This window comes from Chinchilla lanigera, unplaced genomic scaffold, assembly GCF_000276665.1.
Source record: "Chinchilla lanigera isolate Chin_1 unplaced genomic scaffold, ChiLan1.0 scaffold00050, whole genome shotgun sequence".
Lineage (NCBI taxonomy): Eukaryota > Metazoa > Chordata > Mammalia > Rodentia > Chinchillidae > Chinchilla > Chinchilla lanigera.
In genome coordinates this window covers 980763-1001267 of record NW_004955451.1, presented here as the reverse complement: position 1 = coordinate 1001267, position 20505 = coordinate 980763, and the positions used below count along the sequence as shown (strand labels likewise).

The 20505-nt window shown below is 37.6% G+C and overlaps 1 protein-coding gene across 2 annotated transcripts in view; it reads left to right on the top strand.

Annotated features, from left to right (window-relative positions):
* The window catches only part of Aatf (apoptosis antagonizing transcription factor), a 104388-nt gene that overhangs the window by 32398 nt on the left and 51485 nt on the right, over positions 1 to 20505 (top strand). For both annotated transcript variants that reach the window (XM_005393937.2, XM_005393938.2), the window contains exons 5-8: positions 4030 to 4144; positions 5925 to 6120; positions 6656 to 6820; positions 8508 to 8591. In XM_005393937.2, coding sequence (XP_005393994.1) covers positions 4030 to 4144; positions 5925 to 6120; positions 6656 to 6820; positions 8508 to 8591 — 560 coding nt within the window. The remainder of the gene's footprint in view (positions 1 to 4029; positions 4145 to 5924; positions 6121 to 6655; positions 6821 to 8507; positions 8592 to 20505) is intronic.

The following is a 20505-nucleotide window of genomic DNA, read 5'->3' as shown; positions in this document are numbered from 1 at the left end:
TCAATCTGTTTATTATTCATAGAGTTGAACAAATAGAACTCGGTTCTATATGAATAATAAAGAGGGTTTTGTTTGTTTGCTTTGGCTGGAAAGAATTCAGTGTGTTGAATTTGAGCCTCTAAGAATCTCTCACCTTGTCTGCTGTGGCATTGAGGAAGCCTCCCATCTCCAACAAAGGGGTGTCCCGTTGACTCAGATTTTATGTGGCACGGGTGTTGGGTTAGGTCTTCTACATCTCTTTATAGGAAGTTGTCTATGTGTTGGGCTACTGGTGACATTTACTTTAATAAACTTTTTTGGTAGTGGTTAGAAGCACAGAACTGCAGATTTCATCTCTGATAGGCCTCTTGACACTTTGATGCATGGTGGTGCTATCCCTGAATGGAGCTTAAATACTTGAAGGCTACTTTCTGAGTGGGTGAAGGGGTGTATAAAATGAGAACATATGGGAGAGTATTAACAGAAAAGCACACTTTGATTTACTGATACTGGCTTTCTACTTTCTTGTTGGATTGATATGCTATCTAATATATCTGCAATGGATTTTTAAAACTGACTTGAACGGAATAAAAAGGCTTGCGTAGCTACTCGAAAGTGGCCCTTAAAAGTTGTAGTCTTTCATTGGATGATTTCACAGTTCTTCGGTGTGCTACATGTTTGGGTCAAATTGTGACTCGCTTGTTGGCAAGTAGCCGTAAAGATTATAAAATGCACTGCAGCTTCTTCCCTGTGTGGTTCTTGATTTTATGTTTCAGATCATGGGTACATGGTACTTAGAGGAAGGAAAGGGCAGGCACTTTGCACTTCCTGTTTTTTAAGGGGGGTGTGTGTGTGAAAAATGCAACAAAAAATGTACAGATTTACCATTTTAAGTGTGCAGTTGGTTTAGTAATATTAAATATATTCCCATTGTTGTGCAGCTGGTCTCTAGAACTTTTCATCTTGCAAGACTGCAGACTGTCCCTGTTTAGTAACTCCGTTTCCTCATCTCCCTCTGCCATTGGCAAGTACTGTTCTACTTTTTGAATCTCTGTTTGATAACTGTAGGTATCTTATATAAGTGGAATTATATAATATTTGTCTGTTTTAATATTTGTCTTTTCATAATGATTTATTCCATTTAATGTCCTCGATGTTGATCCATATTGAAGCATGTGTCAGAATCTCCTTCTTTTTTAAGTCTGAATAATATTTCACTGCTTTTTTCTTCGTTTTGAAGAGGTTTAATTTGAAGTAATACAGATTATCTTTTTTTCTTGGCTATACCCAGATGTACTGGCATGAATTTAAGTATACAGGTCAATGCCATTAAATACATTTATATTGTATACAACCATCTCCAGAATTTTTTATCCTCTCAAACTGTGTACTTATTAAACAGTAATTCCCTACTCTGCCTCTTCCCCAGCTCCTAGTTACTACTATTCATAGAGACTTTCTGTCTCTATGTTGTTGTTGCTATTGCTGTTTTTCAGGGCTGGAGATTGAACCCAGGACCACATGCATGCTAAGAAAGTGGTATTCTACCACTGGGTTACATCCTCAGCCCTCTGTCTTATGAATTTGATTACCTTAGGTACCTCATGTAAGTGAAATTATACAGCATTTTTCCTTATGTGCTGCTAGGTTATGTCACTTAACCTAATATTTTCAAGGGCAGACTTGATCTGGGGTATCTTTAAAACCACTCTGAATATACACAGTGGATTTGTGGCTTAACTTTACAAAACAGGCTCTCTCTCTTAAGATACAGCCTTTTAGGCTGGAAGTGTAGCTCAGGAGTAGAGAGCTTACCTAGCATGTGAAAGGCCCAAGATTTTAATCTTCAGCCCCCCAAGCCAGAAACCACCTACCCCCATCCAAAAAAAGATACCACCATTTCTAGGAAAGAAAGTAGAAACTGGTTAATAGTTATGTAGCATTTCAGTGAAATGAGATTTTTGAATTTATATGGGCTTCCTTCTAGTATCTTTTTCCATTTTCTTAAGGCCTGTGCTACAACATATACTTTAGAACTTTAGCTACTGTGGGATATCTGTTTTAAAATTCTAACTTTTTTAAAGCAGGTCATTTATGGTAACATTTTGTAGTCTCTGCTTTCCTCTCTCCTTTCAAAAACTTCTATAGATTTACATAATTTTGTATTGTTTATATATTTAGCACATTTAGACTGAATAATTTTTTTTAAGACTGAATAATTCTTATCTTTAAAATTGTTGTATCTTGCTTCTTTTTTCTTCTTGACTGCCTTTCATCTTGTTTATATTCGTCCATTTCCTAAAAACTGACAGACAAAAGAATAATTCTGTAGTACATTTTTCTTCAGGAGAAACTTAACCTCCATATTTGGTAGAAAGTGCTCCCACCGTTTTTAAGATTGAGAGCAGCAGGTTAAGAATTTTGGTTTGGAACACAAGGCGTTTTGGATTTTTAAGGTAGTATTTATATATTACAGATCCTTCCAAATGGCGTGGATATGCATTATAAAATGATCAGAGTATAGGATTTAGAAAAGATGTGAGGGTCTTTTAAATAAAATTGTATTCATGCAGTTTTGTATAAGATTATCTGAAAGTAGGCAAAGAAGTTGGGTCGTGGAATAACTTCTGACCAGTCTGGGAAGGTTTTCTCAGGTTGGTCGGCGCTCAGCCTTGTATTGTAGTAGAGTTCTATGACACAACATCGAGAGCCTAACTTGTGCTACTGCCCCAGTGACAAATCTGGTAGGAATGTGAAATGGTGAGATGGCTGTTCAAAATAGGCAGGGTAGAATCAGACACAGAAAAGAAAGAATGGGACTCACAGATCACTTTAAAAGGTTTTGTAGGGGCGGAGGCTTGTGCAGGCTGAAGTTAGTATGGAATATAAAATAAAAATGAATGTAGGGGTTGCTGTCTAAGGGGTGCTTGTGAGATTACAGTTACTTAAAAGGAAGGAAGAAATGACAGAAGCATGGCTAGAGATAAATGGACAATTATTAGTCATAATATGAATAAAAATAGAGTTTAGCAACAATGAAGTATATGGGGTAAAGGCATACAAATGTCATTCTCCTATGAAAACACATTAAGGATAAAACAAATTCAGAGAAGGGAAAAGTATTAAGTAGGAAGAAAAGAGTTTTCTGTTTCTGACATGATATGCTGAAGGTGTGATAGAGTCATGTGAAGATTTTCTGGCAGTTGCAGGAAATGTGAAAGTTTGATTATAGGCGAGGAATCTGAGTGCTCTCAACACATAAATGGTGATTATCAGTGTCTGGTTAACCTCTTTAGTAGGATTATTTTGATAGAGAAGGCAAGAGTTCAGTTCTCATAGGACCAGTTTTTATTCTGAAAGTTCTTAACCATAGAGTGTATATCTAATCCTGAGCAGCTATGTTGTAACCGTGGCCTGTTGGCTATGAGAAGCAGGTGAGAGCATAGTCTCCAAGTACATATTTATGTATATAATTCATATATTAATGTGAATTAACATGTGTTCATATATTCAGGAAACCATTAACTTGGATTTTCACATGTGAACAGGAACATTCCATAAGGAGTGTGTGAGTGATTGAGAGAATGATCTGCCACTCACACCAGAGGCAAATAAGCTCTGGGAGAGAAGTGGGAGTGGGGAGTAATCCAGTCCTGAGTTTTGCTCTTTAGAAGAGGAATTGCCTGAGGAATTAACCAAATCCAAGAGAGCAGTGGGTAACCTTAGAAATGTATAGTTTAATGTTACAATGACAGGCAGGGGGCAGTTTGTCGCATTTAAATTTAAGAACTTACGATTTATTGAAAGTTTGGGTAAGAGATACTTTTCAAAGCACCTTCCACGTATTATCTTGTTTCTCGAAACAATCCTAGGCACTGTTGTTATTTCCATTGGGAATTGTGTATTCCGGAGAGTTCTGAGTGTGTCTTGCATCTCCCCTTGTACTCCCCCCTGCCAGAGCTGCTTGGGAGTCACGAGTTACAGATATTACCCACTTTGGAGAATTGTAGTGATTAATTGTCCCTTCTCTGGGTCTTATTTCCTCCCCAGGTCACAAGGCACTTAAAGCATTGTTGAGGTCGTTGGTAGATCTTCAGGAAGAGTTGCTTTTCCAGTACCCAGATACTAGATATCTAGTAGAAGGAACGAAGCCAAAAGAGGAAAGGTAAGGAGGGAATGGAACTGTGGAGTGGTTTCTGTTCATCTAGATAGTTTCCCATCTCTTACGAGAGAGAAAGCCATCTTTCTCAGGTAGATATCCGACTTGATTTTAGTAAAATAGAAAGGGCTTCATAGATAAACATGTGCCGCCATGTACTTGGAAGGCTAAGGCAGGAGAGTTACAAATTTAAACCAGCCTGGAGAATGTAGTGAGGCCTTGTGTCAAAAATTTAAAAAGGGATGGAGATGTAGTTCATTGGTAGAGCACTTGCCTAGCATGTGCAAGGCCCTGATTTCAATCCTTGGTATTGCCTTGCACAAAAAAAAAAAAAAAAAAGAGCCCTTTACAATTAATAGATAGTCAAGAGACACATAAATTTAGAATTTGATTTTGGATTTTTATCTTTAGTTGTATCTGATTCTCTCTGTGGGCTTAGGAAAAAGATTTGCCTGCTCTTAGGTCTGTTGGGCTTAGGAGATGAAAGCACATTTTGAATGTTAGTGCTTAATGTTTTGAAGTACTTTGTGCTGGTACAACGGCATCACTGGTCACAACCATCTACAGTGAAGGAAGAAGTTGTTTCAAAGGGTAGAAAGATTTCAGGAAACAATGGCAAAATAAACATTTTTCTTTTTTGAAATTACTGCATTTGATGAAGGTTTTCCTTTCTTTGTTTGAGCTTGCTTTATATGGCACCTGCTTCCTTTTTTGCAGTGGGTTTGTCTTGCTTGGTTATTTTCTACTGAACTGGTTGGAAGGACAGAAAGGAAGCTTACATTTGTTGAGTATGTGCGTAGTGCATGTTGGGTCAGTACTCCAGTGAGTACAGCTGGCTGTATAGCTGAGTTTGTGTTACATTCTCCTGGCAGTTACAGGTACAGCCATCTCTAGGTATCCATGGAAATTAATTCCAGGATCCAGCATGATACCAGAATCTGTAGAGGCTCAGGCCAGTGTCTGTCTGTCCATCTATCAGTGTCCCTCTGTCCCTCTGCAGTGCTATGGATGATGCCCAGAGCCTCACTTATGCTATCAAGATCCTTATGTAAAATGCTATAGTATTTGCATATAATCACACATGTCCTCTCATATACTTTAAATCACCTCTAGATTGCTTTTAGTACCTGATATGATCTAGGTGCTATATAAATAGTTACTTGATTTAGGGAATGAAAATGGCAGGAAAATATATGTTTAAAACATGTTTAATGCAGACACAAATTTTTTTCCTGAATATTTTTGATCCACGTTTGACTGACTCCATGAATTCAGAGTGCTGTTGTGTTGCAGTTTAGCACAGATTTGGGTGCCTACCCCTTTGAATTTTCTTCACGTTCACCTTTTCTTCATGTTATGTTTATGTTCTGTTATTTACCATTCCTGAATAGTTGTTACAGAGACACATTTCTCTTATTGATTTGGGGATTAAGGTCATAGAAATATGATTATGTGTTTAATTTTTAAAGACCCTTCTGCAACAGTGCAGGCTTGGTTCATAGGCATTTCTAATAATGTTTTTACAACCTCATTTATTTTTAGTTTGCTTACCTTTTAAAAAATATTTTTGAAACTCAAGTGCTTTTTATATTTGTTTGAAAAGTTACATGAGCTTTTTGATTGACTTCATGAACATTGTTTTCAAACCAAAAAAAAAGCCATCCTCATATCTGTGGTGTTGTTTAAAATGTAGATAGAATAGATAAGCCCTAAACACTTCATGTGAGGCTAGTTTTTTTTTTAATCTAAGTAATATTGGACTCTTGCATTCTTACCTGTTTTTCAGTGAGGAGATTTCTAGTGAAGATGATGAACCAGTGGACAAAAAGCAGAAGAAAAAGGCACTGCCGAAGAGGAAGCTGGAGATGGATGCCTATCCTGGCTTCATGGCAAAGCGCTTTGCTGACTTTACTGTCTACAGGAACCGCACACTACAGAAGTGGCATGATAAAACCAAACTGGCTTCTGGAAAGCTGGGCAAGGCAAGTGTGTGTGTGTGTGTGTGTGTGTGTGTGTAGGTTGTAGCAACCTAAGGCAGTTGTATGAGATTGAGAAATTGGAGCTGTAGTTCGTTTATATGGATGTTGTTGTGGTGGAATAGTGATCAGTCATTTCTCTCACAAAATTTATAGAACTTTTGCCATTTGGGTCATATTATTTAAACTTGGGACTTCTAAGTTTATTAGAGAGAATGTTTTATTGTTGAAACCCTATAGCCTTGTAAGCATTTAACTGCTGAGAATACAAAGTACTTTAAAGAAATAGATTTTAAAACAATTATCATTAAAGGACCAGAATTTAATCTGTAGCTATAGGAAAGTGATATGACCTGCTTAACACCCATTTTTTTTTTTTCATGAGAACAATTACAGCCACTCACAAACTCAGTCCTTAGCAGAAAGTCCCTTCTGAAAAGACGATGGTCTGTTTCTGTGCTGACAAGGAAAGATAGGGAAGCCGTTGTAGCTGCCTTCAGCACGGACTTGCTGTATTATCTGACACTGGTTAATGTTGCAGGGTTTTGGTGCCTTTGAACGCTCAATCTTGACACAGATTGATCACATTTTGATGGACAAAGAAAGATTACTTCGAAGGACACAAACCAAGCGCTCTGTCTACCGAGTTCTTGGCAAACCAGAACCAGCAGCTCTGCCTGTCCCAGAGAGTTTGCCAGGAGAACCGGTAAGAACTCTGTGGTGCAGGGTGAGTATGGGGAGCAGCTTCTGTCAGGCTAATTAAATGAAGAACTTGTGGGCATTACCTCTTGGTATAAATGAGCGAAAAAGTAAAATGTGAGTACTGCTTTATTGGGTTGTAAAGAAACTTAAGAGTGTCTGTAGGGGATTTTTTTAAAAAATGGAGTTTTACTAATTGTTGTATTGTTTTAGTCTTGTGTGATATGAGTCAGGTAGAGGAAACATTTGTAAGATTTGTTTAAAGATTTATTTAAAATCTTTTTAAGATTCTGTTTTTATTTTGGGGGAGGGTTTGTTGTAGAGCTCATGCTCAGGGGTTTAGACATGTTGGGCATCACTGTACCACTGATCTACACCACTAGCCCTTCAGATTTAGTTTTTGGTTTTGTTTCTTTTGGTTTTTTGGGATAAGAGTTTCACTACGTAGTTCAGGCTGGCCTTGAACTCACTATGTAGCCCAGGCTGGCCTTGAATTGACAGCGATCTTTCTGCCTCAGCCTTATGAGGACTGGGATTGCAGACCTGTGCCATCAGACCTGGCTAAGATTTAGTGGATTTTGTTTGTTTGTTTGTTTGTTTGTTTTGGTACCAGGAATCAAATGCAGGACCTCACACTTTCGAGGCAGGTGCTGAGCCACTGAGCCATATCCCCAGGAAGATTTAGTTTTATAGCCGCTCTTAGGAATGTTAGTGCTGAAGCAAGTATGTATTTTGGCTTAATGTTGCTGTTTACTCAGAAAAGGATCCAGAATGGGAATAGTCAAATTCTTTTGTTTAAAGGAAACATTTTTTTAATTATAAAAGAAATGTATACTTAATTCCTTTTAAGTTCATAAGAATTTAAAATAAAATTCTTCCTTTTCTAAGAATTCTATCCCTCAGATAACAATAGTTGTGACAAGCCTTATGCATATAACATATACTTACTCCAAAATATGGTTATCTTTTTCTTTTTGCTAAATGGAATAGTATGGGTGTATATAAATATATAAAATATTACAGTTGCATTTAAAATCTTACAACTTTTTAAATTTAATATATTCTAGACAACTGCTTTTCCATATCATTACAGAGAGATCCACTTCATTTTTCCAAATGCAGAGGATTCCATTGGGTGGATGTATACCGTAGTTTAGTTAAACTCTGGATAATTTGTCTCCATTTTAAGAAACACCACCATTGAAAACATTGCTGAACATTTGTAGCTGTGTGTTTATCTGAACATATGGATAGATTTCTTAAGCTGAAAATGTTAAAGAAAATATACTGCATTAATTTGTAGTCCTTTCAGCTGTATTCTCTAGTCCTGAATACTTGTCACTCTTAAAGTTGGAAAAGAATATTTTCTCATCTTAATTTGCATGGATTTAATTATAGGGAGGCAACACATAAAGGATTGAAACCAAGTATACTGTGTCACTGACTACATCCTTAGCCTTTTCTTTGAGACAAGGTCTTACTCAGTTGCGTAGGTAGGACTCAAGCTTAGAATTCTCCTGCCCCAGGCTGTCTCAGTGCTGGGATCATAGTTGTGAACCCATGCCCAGCTTTTGCTTCTAAGAGCTCTTCATATCTTAAGGGAAATAGTACTTTGACAGTTAGATATATTATTTAAAATAGCTGTGTTACTTTGATAAGCTTTTTGAGATTCACCTTACTTCTCATTGACCTAGGAGATCCTTCCTCAAGTCCCTGCCAATGCTCACTTGAAGGACTTGGATGAAGAAATCTTTGATGATGACGACTTTTACCACCAGGTGTGATTTTTTTTTTTTAACTGTCTTGTTCTTTTACAAGTCAGATTTTTAGCGTTTTAAAATAGCTAATAGACTCCTCTGAACAAAAGGTAGCTTATTTTGGAAAACAGTTAAGAGAAACGGTTAGAATTCTGCATTCAGAGTTTTTGTTTGTTTGTTCTTTTGGTACCGAGAATCAAACCCAGGATCTTGTGCTTGCCAGGCATGTGCTGTACCACTGAGCTAGATCCTCGGCCCTTGAGTGTCATTCTGGATTGTTGCTTTTCTTCTATTTTATGTTTTCCCTTTGAAATGAAAACAGCTATGGCTATGGCATGTTGGTATTGTTGGGGTATAAGTTATGTGTAAGACAGTTTTAGCTTCTTGGAGTCATGTGCGTTATTCTTTGTCAGCCATTTTCGATAATGTTAATGTAGGACATAGTGTTGGTTTTTTGGTTTCTTGTTCCATTACTATTATAATTTTTTCTTTGTTTCCTTGAGATAGGGTCTCACTATGTGGTTCAGGCTGACCTTGAACTCACTGTGTAGGACAGGCTGGTCTTGAACTCATGGCAGTCGTCTTGCCTCAGCCTCCTGAGTACTAGGACTATAGGCATGTGCCACCATGCCTGGCTTGTTCTGTTACTATGAGAGTAGGACATAGTGCTAAAGGGCTAGGATTTCAAAATTCTGGAATTATACCTCTGGTTCTATAACCACTTAAGTCTCTTGTTTTCAGTGTTTTTCTGCCTGTTCAAATCAATCAAGTGTGCACTGAGAGTATCTGCTACTAGTGATTGTAATATAAATGCTTTAATGACAAAGATTTGATAGAAGGTAAAGTATAGTCCACTTCTCAGTATCTCTTCACAAATGTCCCCTCCAGTTGTTTGCCTGACATGATCTTGTTTTGGGCTTTTGGGTTAGGAGGGGGAGACTGGGGATGGAACCCAAGAATTTAGTACTAAGCTACATCTCCAGCCTTTTTTTAAGACAGGTTTTTGCGAAGTTGGCCAGGCTGGTCTTAAACTTGCAATCTTCCTTCCTCAGCCTCCCAGAGTGCTGGGATTACAGGCATATGCCACCATGCCTGGCATATTTGAGCTAAAGAACCAAAGTAACTTCTTGTATACCTGGGTCTCTTGAAAAGTTATGCTGTACTTACTAATGAAATATGCTTTAGGCTGTACCCTTTAGAGCTCAGTGGAGAATTGAAGTTACTGTTCAGCAGTGATATACTGATTTTTTTTGAGCCATTGTATATCAAGATAAAATTTTTTTCTGTGCTGAATCTTGAGTGTGTTAACTTTTGCTAGAGTATTTAGCAAATTTGTTTGTTTGTTGAAGGTGTAGTCATGATGGCTATACTTTGTACATGATATGATTTTAAAAATACAGTTCATGTTTAAATTTTTTAAAATTATTAAAGTAAAAGACACTTTGCCGTTAATCCCCCTCAAAACACTCCCCCCGCCCCCCCAGTATTCTTATGCCATGCATCTTACTACTTTTTGAATCAGTTCTGGAAGGTCTCTTCTGTGGATGTCTTTTTAGTTGTACTGTCACGGCAGCCTCAGTGTCCTGAATAGATTTAAAATGTTTACTTTTCATGGTCATTTTGACTTTGGAGAGAGCCAGAAGTCACATGGTACCAGATCGGGTGGATGAGGACACACACTAATGTTTTTATGAGCCTGACTTTCTGTTCAGTGGCACTCAGCAGTAGCATTCAACATATTTTTGATCACATCTCGTAAAGACACTCATGAAAGAGGACTTCCAGAACTGATTCAGAAAGTGGCAAGAAAGATTGGATGAGTGTGTTTGAAGCAAGGGATAATATTTTGAAGGGGATTAATGGCAGTGTGTCTTTCACTATAATAAGTTTTTAATATTTAAACACTTTTATATTTTGATCACCCTTGTATATGAGTATGAACAAAGAAACTTCTTAGGAAGTTACATGTATAACCATAACTGATGATTGTATATTGGGAATACCTCTCATTTTGCCCTAAAAAGAGACTTTCTGTTAATCTTTTTATTCATTCTCTAGCACTCAGTAAACATAATGCCATAAGGGAGTCTGAAAAAGAGTGATCAGAGGGTGTAGGAAAGAGGATTGGTGTGGCCTCAGCTGTTCCCAGTCAGGGGTTCCCGATTTTTTTCCCTGTTCCTCTCTCCTTATGTCTATTTGTCAGAGGAGTAGGGAATTCTGTTTTGTTCTGGAGTGTCTAAGGAAGTACCTGATATGGGATATTAATGCTGTATAATTGTGTGAGATCACAGGAGACAATCAAAAATGTTCCAGTTATTAATTGAAGTGTGCATTGTCCGATGGAAAGTGCACCATAAATTAAATCGGCTTAGTAACATAAACTGAAATTACTGGGGAGAAGTTGTTTCTTCTGGCAAGCCTTAGTCTGAAAGTTTTTTTTTTTTATTTTCATCCTTTTTTTAGGCCTGGAAATCTGCTTAAGAAGAAATTGCATTACTTGATTGGCCCTTCTTCCCAATTAATAATTTTAACTTCGATAAATTCTGATTTCAGAGTTATGACTAGTCACATCTTAGCTTTTCCCCTTGTTGGTTAATTGGGGTGCTGGGGTTAATCTAAATTAAAACTTAAACTAATAGAGGTCAGCAAGGCAGCTGAAACACCTGAGTGAAACAAATGGGGCTGCCAGGCGCAACTTTATCTTGGCTGTTTCCCAAGAGGGAAGTGGCAGCAAATTGGAGTTGTTTCAGCCTTCTGTAAAGGTGAATGATGGGTGACACTTGTTAATGTACAGCATCTCCGGAAGTATTCCAGATTGCTTTGCCACTGTACCAACTGCTGCCATCCATGCACAGTCGGTAGGAACTGGACCAGTTACCAACATCTGGCAGCACAGCAAGGAATGGGTGCAAGCCTTGAAACCCCACAGATTCTAAATATGGTGCTTAGACTGTGCAGGCTTTAATCACTTACCGCTCTTTGGCAGCAAGCTACGACAGCTTATCCTGGCCTCGTACATCACATCCCGACATCTGCTGAGCTCAAGGCAGCTGCGCATTCATTTTCTCTACTTGCCTTTCTCTTTGCTTCCTTTTCCTCCTCATCGTCCCGCTCCCCCCTCACTCCTACCTCCCCTCAGTTTTCCTCCCCCTCCCCAATATGCTCCCTGGGAGAGATGATCTGTAAAGATTACTGCTTCATTGTGTGCAAGTAATTGTGGTGATGCCAGGCCCTTGACAGACACAACGTAGCACCTGTTCTGCTGACCTGGTTAATTTCTTCTGTTGAGTGGGATTTGCCAGAGATTGGAGCTGAAGCCAATTCAATGATAAGGCTAAAGAAAATGGCTGTATGTTTTCTGTCACCTCCCAATTAAATTGGCTTCATAAAGTGCTTTCCTTTATTTGTCAGGATAGTAAGCCTGAGCTAAGTGTTGCATTCAGAAGTGGTACAGTGTACTACAATGGGTCTGTGAGTTTTCGTGTGTGTGTGTGTGTGTGTGTGTGTGTGTCTTTTAAATGTGCTCATATGGACAAGCTGGGTGCTGAAAATAATACCTTTTGCCTTTTTTTTTTTTAAACCCTCTTGAAGCCAGGCTCATTGGGCCCATGTTTTGTAAGGAAGAGATTATAGCCACATTGAATTTTAATGTTTCATTGTAAGGGTTTAAAGGCTTAACTTGGTTAATTCAGGTGTCATGAAGCTGTGTACATGCCCTAACTACTGAGAGTAATGTACAGGTCAGAACGTCCTATACACACACACACACACACACACACACACACACACACAAGCTTTCTCACACACATATCCATTCTCACTTTCATTCTCTTTGTCTCTTAATGGGCCTTAAGTCACTACAGTTTTAGAAATAGGCATTACTGGGGCTGGGGATTTAGCTCAGTGGCAAAAGCGCCTACCTGGCATGGGCAAGGCCGTGAGTTCGGTTCCCAGTACCGGAGAAAAACCAGAAAAACCAAAGAAAAACCAAGAAATAGGCATTACTGAAGTGAAGTGTGGGGCTGTGTGTGTGTGTGTGTATATATATATATATATATATATATATATGTATATATATATACATATACATACTTAGATGGCTGCAAATACAGTATATGTATGAGAGGGACTGAAGACAGTGTCAGATATAATAAAAACCCCTATCATTTTTAGAGTTGAAAAAGAGGCACCTGAGTCCCTGAGAAGTGACTTCCTGAAATTACATAGCAAACAGCAATGGCAACACTAGTACTCGATCCGAGGACTGCTTAAATCAAGTCTTGTTCTCTCTCCCTCTCTCCCTTCTTTTGAGACAGGATTTCACTACATAGTCCAGACTGTCCTCAAACTCACAATCCTTCTACCTCAGCCTCCCCCGCAACTGGAATTACAGCTGCGTAGTACCCTGTGCCCAGCTTTTGTTCTTTCTGTATACCTTTATTTTTTAAACATTTCATTCTTGAGCCATAAAAAGATTTCACTATACTGTTACAGCTTTCAGTTTGTAAATAAATAAGGTTCATTCTCTTAGAACTGGAAGAATTATTATGTTGTTAGAGCGTAATTTTTTTCCTTAGAAAGCAAATGATTTATTGAACTCCTGTTACTTAACAATTCTATTGAAAAAAATTAGTCTTATAATTTTGTTACTGGTTTGTTTGGAAACTAGAACTGCCAAAAGCTTGTGTACAGCCAGTGGGGAAGGTTTTATGAGAGAAACCATTCACTGGCTGCAGAAAAGCATGTAAGGATTTACTTTTAAATAGAATTAGTTTGCATTTGGCCTATTTCTTGTGGAAGCTCATCCCTAAAGACAACTTTACAAAACATGAAGGTTATAAATGACTGTGAAGGATGGCCCATTCAGAAATGTTTTCAGGATCTGTTTTTCATTTTCATGATCCTAGTGGCCACTTTATAACATTAAGTTCTTCTAAGGTGTATGGTATATGCTGCGATTTAAGATTTTTCTTTTACTTTGCTTTTTTCAAACCATCAGATAATCTTTGATTTTATAAGCCTGAGTTCTTAAAGAACTGGGGAAGAACCAGCATTTGCTGGAGCACTAGTTAGGAACCGACTCCTGGATTAAGTAGATAGATGTTCTGCATGCATCTTTATTTAATCTTCATAAGATCCCATATTGTGATATGAGTGCATCTAGCAGGAAGCTATATAAAGTAGCTGGTTTTATTCTTTTCATACTCCTGGGCCCTAACTAATTTCTTGTCACCTTATGAGGTATTTTGTTCCAAAAGGACTAATTGAGCTTAGATGTTGACAGATCGATACCTGGATTTCTAAGGGTTCATTAGGATTTTGTATCTTGCCTCTAGCTCTGTTTAGTTTTGATCTGGTTTGTCTTGTCACTCTGAATCTATTCAGGAGTGTCTAGAGAAACATGTAATGGGTTTTGCTCTTTTGATGACCACTCTGATGGGTTAAATTTCTCCTTTCATTTGCCATGAGGACATGTCTATAACTGACCTTGCCGCATGCTGGACTCCTGTGCCCAAGACATTTGATAATGCCATAAACAAGTAATTACTAATTTGGTGAACTATTAAAAGTCGATAATGTGGAGAAATAGAGAAGAGGCAGGCTGTCTGACAAGGTGGTTTTCTTTAATTAAATTGGTGAGTGGTTAATATGGACAGTTGCTGTGGCTCTAAGTAAGTCTGTGCTTTTAGATTTCATTTGTGAACAAGAGATGCCTCAAGTCCTCCTTGTGTTAATGGCAGTACAGTACCTTTACTGTTGGCATGATCTTTCCATTGGTCCAGTTGATGGCTAATAAATGTTTCAAGTTTGATTTGAACCTGTTCCTGCTAATGGTTAGAAAAGAGGTGCCTTTTGTTTGGAGCTGTATTTCATTTTAAATTCTATTTTTAAATGTTCCTGTTATTTGAGATCTGGAGAGTGTTTCTTAAAAAGTTCAGTGAAATTTATTTTGCACAGACCTCTGTGAGTTTAGAGAGGACATGTATATGAAGTACATAAATTTGAAAATTGAAATTATAGCTGATGGTATAAGCAGGGAATTAATCATGGCTTAGGGCATAGTAATGATGTTTAAAAAATCTAAACTAAATACCATTGTCTAGCTAAACTCTAATTTTAATCATTAGAACATATTTTATGTACCATGAATAAGAGTGTTATTTGAAATACATGGTAGTTTCTGTGCTGTTAGGTATACTGCAGTGATACGCTGCCGTTGGATATCTGTCAGTCTTGAGGCCCAAGTATGGTTTCAGTACTGGCATTTGATTGCTAGCTTGGGCTCACTATTTTGGAGACTGTGTATAAAACAGCAGGACAAAAGCCACATTTTAAATGCAAGTTCTAGAACGTTCATCAAACAGCAGCAGCAAGGGAAGAGACACATGACTGGTCCTCATTTCTTTCAGTTTTTTGCTTTAAAAACATCAGAGTAGGCTGGGTATGTAGCTCAGGGGTAGAACAGGGTAAACCTTGCTAGCCCTCATGAGACCCTGGGTTTGATCCCTAGCACTGTCAGAGCACAACATCAGTACCACCACTTTGATCAAACAGAGATAAAACCTCAGAACAACTCCTCAGTCAGTACTTTTTATGGGACTAGCTAGGCAACCACTAAGAGTTTATGTAGAACTCTTGAAGATAGTTTTTCAAACTCAAGTGGTACCCTGAGAGTTTACCAGGAAAGTATGTGGCCAGAATTGCCTTTTCTGGTACTGGCAATCCCAGTATAGGCAAGATTCCAGCAGTTTTTTAATACCCCCAAGTGAAGAATGTGGTACTCATCAAGAAATGGGGGAACGCTACCTCTCCATTAAAATAGGAATGCTACAGCATTAAATTGTATTTGATACATTTTCTTTCAAAGGAATTCATAGGGAAAATGACTTAGCAAAGAAAGGGAGTGTTATAAGTATCTTCAAAAATGCACTGTATGTGTATTGTAGACCTGGAGAGAATAATTGTTTTAAATTTGGGTAGCACTGCAAGACCATCAGAACCAGACTTTTCACATGTGAGGAACTGGAACCTACAGCAATAGTCACTCCACTTAGTAGGTTAGGACCTTGAAACCCAGGTATGCTTGCTTCTGATTTGATTTTCTTTCTAGGATACTGCCTTTTGATTGGACAAGTTTGCAAATCTTTTTGAAAATTTGTTTTAGATTTATATTTGTTTATTGGAGGGAATATGTATTATTTGTTTCTCAAGAAATATGTATTATCTAATAGGAGTGGTAGGGGTGATTAGAGACCCTAATCTAATTTTATGTAGTCACGTATCCTCTTCAGGAGTGTGACTTTACTAAACTCTGTGGAGAAAATAAATGATGAAAGAGGGCAGTCAGGTTCTTGACATAAAAACATACATATAGTTCTAATGTAATAAAGACATTGTTGTCGTCTCACAAATATATGTCAAGCATTCATTAACACACTTCAATATACATCTGACCTAAAGTAATTTCTCTATAATGTGTAAAAGGCCTTAAGAGATGCTCTTTGGCTGGGCGTGGTGGTGCATGCTTGTAATCCTAGCACTTGGGAGGCTGAGGCAGGAGGATTGTTGCAAGTTTGAGACCAGCCTGGGCTGCAGAATGAGCTCAAGACCAGCCTGAACTGCATGGTGAGACCCTGTCTCAAAAAAAAAAAAAAAAAAAAAAAAAAAAAAAAAGAAAAAAAGAAAAGAGATAATCTTTGATGTAAACTCTGGATAATGCAAATTGTCTGTTTTCCAAGAATGCAGTCATTCTTGGAAGCCAAATTGAGGTGCCAGTATCCACTGAAACTTACTTCATGTTAGTGATGGGTAGTATTATCCAGAGTTTATATAGCTCACAGTTTCAGAGGATTCAGTTTGTGAAAAAGTGAAGAAATGTGAAGCCTGAGTCCTGGACCATTCACGTACCTAAAGGTTAGGGAGATGGGAAAGCACCAGTGAAATGTGATTTAAAAGGAGAAGGTGAGAGACAGCATAAAGGAAGAGTGATTTTCCATGTCATGTGAAAGGGAGCAGATATCATCCTGATACTAAAACCAAACAAAAAGCATCACAGAGATAGAAAATTATAGGCCAAAGAAGATTATACACCATGACCAAGTGGGATTCATCCCATGGATGCAGGGATGATTCAACATGCATAAATCAATAAATGTAATACACTATATTAACAGAGCCAAGGATGAAAATCATATAATCATCTCAATAGATGCAGAAAAAGCTTTTAACAAAGTCCATCACCCATTCATGATAAAAACCCTGCAGAAAATTGGAATAGATGGTCTTTACCTCAATCTGATAAAAGCCATCTATGACAAACCAATAGCCAACAGCATACTGAATAGACAAAAACTGAAAGCTTTCACTCTAAAATCAGGGACAAGACAAGGATGTCCACTGTCTCCACTTTTATTCAACATAGTCCTGGAAGCATTAGCCAGAGCAATTAGACAAGAGAAAGAAATGAAAGGAATAACAGTAGGAAAGGAAGAAGTTAAATTATCATTATTTGCAGGTGACATGGTACTCTACCTAGAAGACCCTAAAACTCCACTACAAAACTAGTAGATTTAATAAGCTAACTGAGCAGCATAACTGAGCAGCATAAAAGTCAACATTCAAAAATCAGTAGCTTTCCTGTAAACAACAAACTCACTGAGAGAAAAACAAGGAAAACATTTTTCACAGTAGCATCCAAAAAAAATGAAATACCTAGGAATCAATCTAACAAAGGATGTAAAAGACCTCTGTGTTGAAAACTATAGTACTCTGAAAAAGGAGATTGAAGATAATATCAGAAAATGGAAAGATATCCCTTGCTCTTGGGTAGGAAGAACCAATATAATAAAAATGGCCATACTTCCAAAACTGTTATACAGATTTAATGCATTTCCAATCAGAACTCCAACATGATTTCTTATGGAATTAGAGAAAACAATCCTAAAATTTATTTGGAACCAGAAGAGACCTAGAACAGCAAAGGCAGTTCTGGGCAACAAAGGCAAGGCAGGGGGCATCACAATCCCTGACTTGAAATTATACTGTAAAGCTACTTTGATAAAAACAGTGTGGTGCTGGCAAAAAGACAGACCCGAAGATCAGTGGAAGAGACTAGAAGATGCAGAGACAACTCCAGATATACTCAGCCACTTTATCTTTGACAAAGGTGCCAAACACATTCACTGGAAGAAAGATAGTCTCTTTAATAAATGGTGCTGGAAAAACTGGCCCTGCACATGCCAAAGGTTAGAATTGGACCCATATCGTTCACCATGCAGTAAATTAAATTCAAAATGGAACAAAGATCTAAATTTTTTTTATTATTATTTTAAAGAGTAAAAGGACAACATAGCAATTGGGGGATTCACTGAATTACAGACAAAGTGGTACGACATTATCAAAGATCTAAATATTAAGACAGAAACATTAAGTCTTCTGGAAGATAGAATAGGTAAAACTCTTAAAGACACTGGTGTAGGCAAAAACTTTATGAATAAAACCCCAATCACAGGAACTATCGCAAGGAATCAACAACTGGGATCTCATCTTATTAAAAAACTTTTGTACAACAAGAGAAACCACCAACAGAATGAAGAGGTAAACCACAATGTGGGAAAAAACAGTTCACCAGATGCTCCTCAAAGGATTACTGTTGAGAACATATAAAGAACTCTAAAAAATCAGACCTCCCAAATTTAAAGACCCAGTCCCAAAATGGGCATCTGAGGTGAATACACACTTTTTCAGATGAAGAAATACAAATAGCAAATAAATATATGAAAAAACGTTCAACATTATTGGTTATTCGAGAGGTGCAAATTGAAACAACAAGATTCCATCTCCAGAAACAATGGCCATTATCAAGAAATCAACCAGTAACAAATGCTGGAGGGGCTGTGGGAAAAAAGGAACGCTTCTCCACTGTTGGTGGGAGTGTAGACTGGTACAACCACTGTGGAAATCAGTATGGATATTCCTCAAAAAACTAGGATGGAAGGCCTCATTTGACCCTGCTATTCCCCTAATGGGTATCTTTCCAGAAGAGTTAAAAATTGTACCATAGTTACGTATGTGCACCTGTGTTTATAGCAGCATAATTTATAATGGGTAGATCTTGGAAACCACCCAAATGTCCATCAACTGAGGAATATATAAAAAGAATATGGTCTTTTTATATAATGGAGTATTACTCAGCCATAAAGTAGGGTAAACTAGAGACGTACTGGTAAATGAATGCAACCTGAGACCATACTGATAAGTGAAATAAACCATACACAAATGTGTAAACATCATATTGTCTCCCTTGTGTAAGAACATGAAAGCAAAAGGAAAAAAATATATATATATATATATGAAAGATAGTTAAAATAGTTATACTACTAATTTCTTTTAGTTCATTGAAAAGATAGGTTTGTGCTAATATTGTTTGGACAATTAAATGCTGATATCTTCTACTCTGATTAACTAATTTAAAGATATCAATATGTAATACATTAACCATTGTTGCCCTCCTATCATTTTGTTTGAAATTTTGTTTTTTTGTTCTTTTTTTTTCCTTTAAAATAAAAAAAAAGAAAATTACAGGCCAGTATGTCTTACGACTATTGATACAAAAGTCGTCAAACTTGGGGATGAGTGTGTAGTCTGGTGGTAGCTTGCCTAGCATGGTCAAGGGCCTGAATTCAATCCCTAGCATTACAAAAACAAAAGTCAGCAACCTCAGTCCTGCAGTACATAAAAAGGAATATACACAATGACCTCATGGGTTTTAGCTCAGAAATGTAAGGTTAGTTTAACATCAAAAATCAATTAATATACCGTGTCAGTAGAATGAAAAAAAAATCTACACAGTTATCTCAGTAGATGCAGAAATAGTATTTCACATCCTTTCATGATAAAAACACTTAACTCCAGATAGGAGGTCATTGGGATATATGTGAAAAGCCACAAGTAACATCGCAGTCTGAATGCTCTCCCCTATGATTGGTAATAAGACAAGAACGTCTGCTCTTGCTGCTTCCATTCAGCATTGTGCTAGGGCCAGGGCAGTTGGGACAAGAAAAAGGAATAAAAGACCTCTGATTTGTAAGGAAAGAATAAAGCAAAATTGTCTTTTATTTGCAGAGGACATGATTTTATATATACAGAATACCAAAAAAACTACCAAAACGAGTGCTAGAACTAATAACACATCTAGCAATGTTGCGGGACACAAAATGAATGTACAAAAGTTAGTTGTGTTTCTGTACACCAGCAGTGCGCAGTCTGTAAAGGGAACTAAGAGAACAGTTCCATTTACAGTAGCATCTAAAAGAATAAAATGCAATCTAAAGATTCCATACAGTCCCTATCAAAATTCTATTTGTCTTTTTTTGTTGTTGTTTAGCGGAAATTGGTAAGAGAATCCTAAAATTCATGTGGAAATATAAGGACCCAGACTAGCCAAGCAATCTTGAAAAAGAAAGAGAGGATTTGAGGGGCTGGTAAGGGAGCTTGAAGACTGAATGATTGGGGTTTCACACATGCCAACCATGCAGCACCTATGAGCTGTACCCCCAGCCTGGTCAACTGATTTTCAGCAGGGGTACCAAGACAGTTCAGTAGAGGAGAAAACTAGCTCTTCATCACATGGTGCTGGGAAAACTGGATATAAAGAATGAAGATAGTCTTTCCTCAGACCCACACAAAAATTAACCCATAAGATCATAGACCAAAACATAAGAGTGAAAATCATTTTTGCAAGAAAATCTAGGAATAAAGGTGTAAATCTTCGTTGTTCTCCCCAATGGGCATTATGGTACATGCATAATCGAGAGGAGGAGGGAGGAGGATTGTTGTGAATTCACAGCCAGCGTGGGCTACATAGTGAATTCAAGATCAGCCTGAATTACATAGTGAAACCCTGTCTCAAAAAAAAAAAAAAAAAAAAAAAAAA